This window comes from Oncorhynchus mykiss, chromosome 18 (genome assembly GCF_057628025.1).
Source record: "Oncorhynchus mykiss isolate SJ-2025 chromosome 18, ASM5762802v1, whole genome shotgun sequence".
NCBI lineage: Eukaryota > Metazoa > Chordata > Actinopteri > Salmoniformes > Salmonidae > Oncorhynchus > Oncorhynchus mykiss.
This window is the reverse complement of record NC_143039.1, coordinates 20,010,500-20,017,500: the sequence shown is the minus strand read 5'-3', so window position 1 is coordinate 20,017,500 and position 7,001 is coordinate 20,010,500. Positions and strand designations below refer to the sequence as shown.

The 7,001-nt window shown below is 42.1% G+C and overlaps 1 protein-coding gene across 2 annotated transcripts; it reads right to left on the bottom strand.

Moving 5' to 3' along the window:
- Nucleotides 1-1,174: 1,174 nt before the first annotated feature.
- Nucleotides 1,175-6,631, bottom strand: LOC118941034 (motor neuron and pancreas homeobox protein 1-like). Of its 2 annotated transcripts, none has more exons than XR_016488309.1 (3): nucleotides 5,478-6,524; nucleotides 3,196-3,621; nucleotides 1,175-3,033 (listed from the first exon to the last, which is right to left on the bottom strand). XR_016488309.1 is itself a non-coding variant. In XM_036951367.2 (3 exons), exons 1-3 carry the CDS (start codon nucleotides 5,911-5,913, stop codon nucleotides 2,647-2,649), a joined length of 981 nt encoding a protein of 326 aa, XP_036807262.1. In that variant the 5' UTR covers nucleotides 5,914-6,631; the 3' UTR covers nucleotides 1,175-2,646. The 2 variants fall into 2 exon arrangements, 1 of the variants encoding a protein (XP_036807262.1); XM_036951367.2 differs by having other exon boundaries at nucleotides 3,464-3,621; nucleotides 5,478-6,631.
- Between the last annotated feature and the right edge of the window lie 370 nt (nucleotides 6,632-7,001).

The following is a 7,001-nucleotide window of genomic DNA, read 5'->3' as shown; positions in this document are numbered from 1 at the left end:
TATCTATTACTGCATTTGTCCGGCTCTCAGTTTCTGAGCACCCAGCCGTCTCCAAACAGAAAATAACCCTTAAACGTATCTAGGACTAGTGCCCCTTGACTCCATACTGCCCTCCACCACCACCAAAATTCAAACTAAACTGACTCCAGACCTGTAGCTGTGCACAAAGGCCCCTTTCTGTCTCAAGTTCATGTAGCAGAACCATCCCGGCTTCGTTTCAAGAGACAGGCCAGCGTCTTGCCCGGCCAGTTAAAAATGCATTTAATCACTATATAAGCATGATGTTGTGGGCCGGGGCCTGCGGGCAGGCTGGGTGGGAGGAGACGAGTTATGCCGCGTGTGTCCTCTAGTCCGGTTTTTAATCACCGCCCGTACTTTGGACGGCCAATAAAAACGTCCCGTTTCGGTCAGACACACATCATCTTCTGTTTCTTCTTGCAAATGAAAATGTAGCCTGGGTGACATCACCATCAGGCACTGATTACTTTGTGTGCGCCCCAAATGGCACCCTATTCCCTAAATAGTGCACTACCAGATCCCTAAAAAGTAGTGCACTATATAGGTAATAGGGAGCCACTTGGAACATAAGCCTTTACCTCTCCTTCATTAACTTAATTATTTCACTATCAGTAAAACCCGCCTGAGTAATTCATATTTGAAAGCCCCAGGGTTGTAAATTAAGGGGCTCTGCTGGTTTAATATGCAGTGTTGGATTATCTTCCTTTCTCTTGGCCATCTTGCCATCTGTTATCTGTGACAACAAGGTGGCTGAAATAGACAGGAAACAAGGGAAGGACGTGTGATACAGAAAAAAAAGTGTGTCCATTTGAGAGATTTCCATTAAGTGGGATTGGAAATAGAAATTTGGCCAATATGTCTGTTTTAGCTGGATTTATAGTTGGACCTCTCTACCCTATTGTTACCATCCCTGTGTGGTTGCAGAAGACTCACAAGGTCATTATGAAGGCTCCACACACTAATAACTTTCTTAAAGAAATGCTCAGCTTTGCCTGCTCAATGTGTTTGTGTAACTCCCTCTCATTGATCTCCACTAAACCCACTTTTAAATACTTTAGATGACTTATACACGTTCTAAATGTTCTCCACAAATCAATCCCTCATTTTAATGAGTTAACTTTGCATAAATCCTACATTTCTCAAGTTATTTGAACAATTTTCATTTCTGTTTTTTTATTTCACGCAGTTGACATCAACACAGACCAGTTTCAGATAAACACATTAACTTTTTCCCTGTCATTTACCTGTCAATTCAAATAATTTAGATACATTTAAATGTGGTTAAATAACAACAATAAACAAACAAACAACAATAACAACAGAAATCTGAATTTACATGACAACAATGTTCAATTGCACACACAAGATAGAGTATATGAGACATCATGGAAAGTCTGTAAATCCAAGATGTCTGACATTCATGGGGGCACATTCACAACATCACGCAACATTCTGCAACACTTTGCAACACTTTCCCCTTCGTTTTCAGCTAATGCAAACTGCTCAGGGTTTGTTCACTCCTGCCAGTGTAAGTTGCAGTTTGCAACAGTCCAACGGTTCTGAACGTAACTTGGTTGTATCACATCCTTTAGCACTGCTGGTGGGAGGAGCCACATCTGTCAGTCAGCCTGTCAGGGGGCGGAGTTTAGCTGAGATGGACGACAAGGTAATAGAGGTCAGTGGTGTTCACTGCTTCACTGCTGCTACAGTACTTCTCAGTCCAATTGGATGAAAAACACAGGAGTCTTACAGCCGATGAATGTCCTGTGTAAAAACATTTTTTTGGAGTTGCATGCCATGAAAAAATACAGCAGAGAGAGACAGGGTTCAGTGTCTTATTCAGCCTTACTTGATGTGATGATGAATATAAAATGCTTTATATTCCCTCATCCTTAGAGATGCGAGTCCAACCTAAAGAACACCTATACCTTAAACCAGGGGTACCAGCATTGGGGAACACCCCTTCCAGCATTGGGGAACATCCCACACCCCCCTGCGGGCGAGGCATGTCTATTTCTATGGGCACAAGCACTGTTCGTGACAGACTGTTCACACCCTTCTTGTTGGTGGAGAGAATTTTGCAGGTTTAAAGCTTATTTCCTGCAATTCTGTACATTTTGCCATGCCTAATGTGTATTCATGTGATATTTGAGTGACAAAAACATGACTCCAACATCTATGAGCTGAAAAACAAAATAAATAAAAACATTAGCAGACATGGGCTAGTGGATCTGGACATTTCTAACAAGTTATAAATAGCTCTCTAAGGTATGTAATGACTGACAGGACAAGAGGAACTGATGATGCAATACCCAATATAGAAATGACACAGTGTGCATTCTACTAGTACAACTTTCAAGAATAAGTTTAAAGCCGGATTGAGTTCCTTTAAAACATTTTTTTGGGGGTGGGGGGCGACCCACAGTTTGGAAACCCCTGCCTTAAACAACTCCATCAGGGTCACAGAAACATTACATTGCGTTGAGCATTATGTACACAAAAAACACTGTCATAGGCTTTTGAAATGGCACATAATTTTTTTCTCTTTTTACACTATAGACCCCCACTTTCCCAGAGCCAGTGTCAAGCAGCAGTGTCTCTGGCGTTTTCTTTTCTGGGTGTGTCTTTTCACAACCCTGCGCCTATCTTCCTGTCCCCCCCTGTCACCCCCACTAAGTCGTCCTCAGAGAAGGGACTGTGGGGGTTGTAACCAAGCTCCGCTGTGAGCTTCAGAAAGTCTGCTGAACGCTGCAACCCCACCGCGCCACCCATGGTAACATCAAACTCGTGTGGCGTCTCCTCCTCTTCCTCCTCTTCCTCCTCTGCTTCTTCTAGGTCTAGCTCTCCCTCGTCATCCTGAGTGAAAGCTTGTTTATTCTCAGCTGGTTTGCCATTGGTCTGTTTTCCCCCGGTGCGCAGTCGCTCCGCCTCAGACTGGGCAGATGCAGATGCCTGCTCCTTGGCCTTGCGGCTGCGCTTCCACTTCATCCGGCGGTTCTGGAACCAGATCTTCACCTGAGGAGAGACAGAACGCAGGCCTGTCAGCCACACACTAATGCAGGAGGTCTCTCACCTGCAGTCTCTATCTCTCTATCCCCACACTCAGTTTAGTACATCTGGGATGACATTTTCTGTCTACTAAACCGGGCTGAAATGTCAACAACAACTGTTACTCACTTGCAGAAAGATTTATCTGAAGAAGTCATTCCAAAACGTGCTGAATATGTTCGAACACAGAGGAGTTGATCTTTTAAATCAACATGTCAACTGCTTCGTTAGGGGTGGTATTTGGGACTAGATGAGGCAGATCATTTGTACAGGTTCTTCCCAGAGGAACATAGGATAACAGGCCAGCGCTGGAATAGCCTGCCAGGTGGGAATCAACACACAGACACATATATACACGCACACAGACACACACAGAATGACACCTTTTCTCCCTCACCTGTGTTTCAGTCAGCATGAGAGAGGTGGCCACCTCAAAGCGTTTGGGTCTGGACAGGTACTTGTTGAGTTTAAATTGGTTCTCCAGCTCAAGGAGCTGCTGACTGGTGAAAGCCGTCCGGGGCCTACGACACTTCCCCAGGAGTCCTGCCTGGGGTGCTGAGAGGGGGAGAGGGAGAGGGGGGGGGGGGGGGGAGACCTTAGTACAGTACAATATTCTTCATTGTGGATCATTTTTAGTGAAAAATTGGGTAGAAAGTTACAATGACTCTGGCCTAATCAATAGCTTAATTCTCCTCAACTATGTTCTTCCCAAATGTAATGAGATGTGTAGGCTACTAAACCTGTGTTCTGGTCAATTCAAGCTATTGGACAATGCATGTGAGTAGATTTAATCTCAGACTGTTCAATGGTCTTATTTCTGCAATACCAAGGACATAGGAAGTCCAATATAATGTTGAGGGAAGAACACACACACACATGCCCGCACTCTCTCGCCATCATTAACTATAATAGCTTTACTCCAGTTTATTGTTGACGAGAGGACACGGCAGAAGCTGGGCGCTAGAACCATAAAAAGCGCGAGCACCATTAACTTAATGAAAATTCGATGAAGCTTTAGTGATTTTATTGGTGAACTAGCAGAATGTTTTAGGTGTTTGTTTATAGTTTGCTCCTCAGTACAAAGACAATGTTCATCGAGTTGACGTTTATAGCGAAATGAAAAGGCCAAAAATAAAAACATGATATTATAGTTAGCAGTAAATCGATCGAAGACTTTTCATGAGACTACACTTAAACAATATTTAGGCCTATACCTCTACATGATACTTAAATAGCCTATATTTTTCAGACGTTGTGTATTAATGACTGAACAAAGAACAAAACCGTTCTACCATTAAGATTGAATGTGCAATATTATATGTTCAGAAAGCAGTTAAAAATATGTGTTTAAATATTGCAATAAAGGTGGATTAATATAAGCATGTAATGAATATATAGCATGATATAATACACATGAAAATATTACCATTCTATAATAATGCCTTGTATGTAGCCCTATTGTTCTTGCTCTTATATTGAAATAAAAATGTTTTGAAACAGATCTTGCCTGATTGGTAAAAATGTTAGCAATAGTTAGAAATAATATGAATACAATTAGTAACACAATATTATTATAATGAATATATAATAACACGTATTATTAACCAATAACCTACGTATTAGATGTATTCATTATTTACTAATTGAAATGTATGATTATTGTTATTATTGTTGTTGTTGGTGTTATTCCTCAGATTATTATCATTTTCTACTTTTTTGTAAAATGTGTTATGGGATATGTTATAATATGTTGAGTTTTGTTATCAATACTGGTATCAAATACGTTTAAGTTTTGCACACCTAGCTAAAGTTAATTGCAACATTTAGCCTAATCTTAGAACATATATTTGATTATGTTTACAACGTGTGTGTGTGTGTGTGTGTGTGTGTGTGTGTGTGTGTGTGTGTGTGTGTGTGTGTGTGTGTGTGTGTGTGTGTGTGTGTACCTGTATTTGCTTTCCCTCACCTTTGGATTACATGCAATGAGGAACAATAAGTGATTTTACGACACCTCTAGGCGGTTGGGTTCAATGCTTTGGAAGTGGTTGTTAAGTGATCAAACGATCCCTTCCCTACCAATAAACCTCCGGTATCTGGGCGTAAGTTCATTTCTGCTTGATACCCGCCACACCTATTTGAAAAACATGATTGATTACAGCAATTACGCTTAGCTTTGTGTCTGCTTGGCTATATTAATTATATTGCCTATGTGTTCTGAGCAAGCACAAAAACACATCACCAACAGACCAATGGACAACTCCATTTACATCCCCGATTTTAAAAGAAACCCCATGGGCCTAGCGCATAATGCCTCTCTTTTAAAAATATGTTTTGTTTGTTGATATATTTGTGACAAGAGTATATATAGCCTATTGAGTGTGCTGCCTAGCCCACATGTGTACTATACTTACAACTGTAGTCTGGAAGACGTGGTATCATCATTCCAGCACGGATCCAGTGTTCCAGGGGGAGAGACCCTGCCATGGCAGCCGCCTTCAGGTGGTCTGGGTACGACTGGGTAAGGTGTGTGAAGCCGGAGTAGGCGAAGGCAGGGTGATGTCCACCCAAAGCCGACATTGGGTACATAGGGGCAGGGTACATTTGGGGTAGCGAGGCGAGTCCCGTGTGAGGGAGGTTCAGCAGTCCCGGCTTGGGGATTATCCCGGTTTGAAGATGGGTGGGCGTCCTGCGCGGGGACGGGGTGTCCGCTCGCCGACAGGACACAGGGCTGCCCGCAGGGCTGTCACTGCTCAGACCTGGGGAGAGGTCTCGGTTCGCCCGGTGAGTCTCGTCGGCCAGCAGAGCATCGATTCGAAAATTATTCGATTTCTCCATACCGACTCTCATCAGGAAAACTGCCGCGAGCTGCTCAAAGGTCAGACCTGCCAATGTACACTTGTTCTGTGCGTCAGAGCACAGCTCCAACTCCAATCTTCTGTTTAAATGTTTCAGTTTTTTATAAAAGTCACTCTGAGGATGCCAGTGCAACCCTCTCGTAACCAAAATAAGTCAGAGCAATGATAAATATATGAGAGGATGTACTTTTAGTATGCGTTTCGATAGCAGGCTCCTTAGTTTTGCTCACTCCCTCGCTATCACCTACCTGTAACAGTTCTGGTAAAATATTCTCTGAAGAACCCTGAAGAGCTTAAATTATTAGCAAATAAAATGATACAACAAAATATTAAATTGCAATGCTTTCCGAGTGTCCATTTGGTTTCTGTAGTCCTCTATCCGCGTATTCACATCACATGTGATGACTAACAGCCAGGTCTTGGTGTTTAATAGCAACTTAACCAACTAAAGCAAGTGTTTCACTCCTTCAGACGCCGTCTCCCCCACCCCTGTGGCTGTCTGAGCTGTGATTGGCTAATGCAGGTACTCGAGGGGTGAGTTTAGTCGACCGTTTTCTAATTAACTAATTACTCTCTCATTTCCACGCGACTCAAGAAACCTCTGAACGCGCCTCACACGTCTCCTGCATGAGAAATGTCCAACCTCTTTCCCTCTGTCTGTCAGCAACACTTTCTGCTGTGTTTAATTGTGACGTGAGACTGTGAGAACTGGTAGCAATATTAGCCTTTTCTACTGTATGTGTTGCTGCGTTATGAACGCGCCTGAATCAGGTAACAAGATACAAGTGGTCTAGGCTATAATAGAACAAATACTGTAGTTATAGTTATTACATAGCTATTAGTACAAATTGATACAATATTTATAATAATGGTGATGATTATTTAAACATAACTTACCACATTGTGATTATAATAATAACAGTGATGATGAAAATAATAAAAGTATGTTACAGATTTGTAGTTTTTGCACATTTGATCTCAAGCCATATTTTGGACATCTATTTACAGCCTAAATCAAATACATCCTGCAATCATTATCTGTTCTGCGTGTCTATTCAGAGGAAATATTGGCAAGAGATT

Coding starts and splice junctions, on each gene's coding strand:
- LOC118941034 (XM_036951367.2), bottom strand. CDS start 5,913: ATGAGAGTCGGTATGGAGAAATCGAATAATTTTCGAATCGATGCTCTG. Junction 3,622..5,477: donor ACGTCTTCCAGACTACAGTT/GTAAGTATAGTA, acceptor TCCCCCTCTCAG/CACCCCAGGCAGGACTCCTG. Junction 3,034..3,463: donor TCATGCTGACTGAAACACAG/GTGAGGGAGAAA, acceptor GTCTCTCCTCAG/GTGAAGATCTGGTTCCAGAA.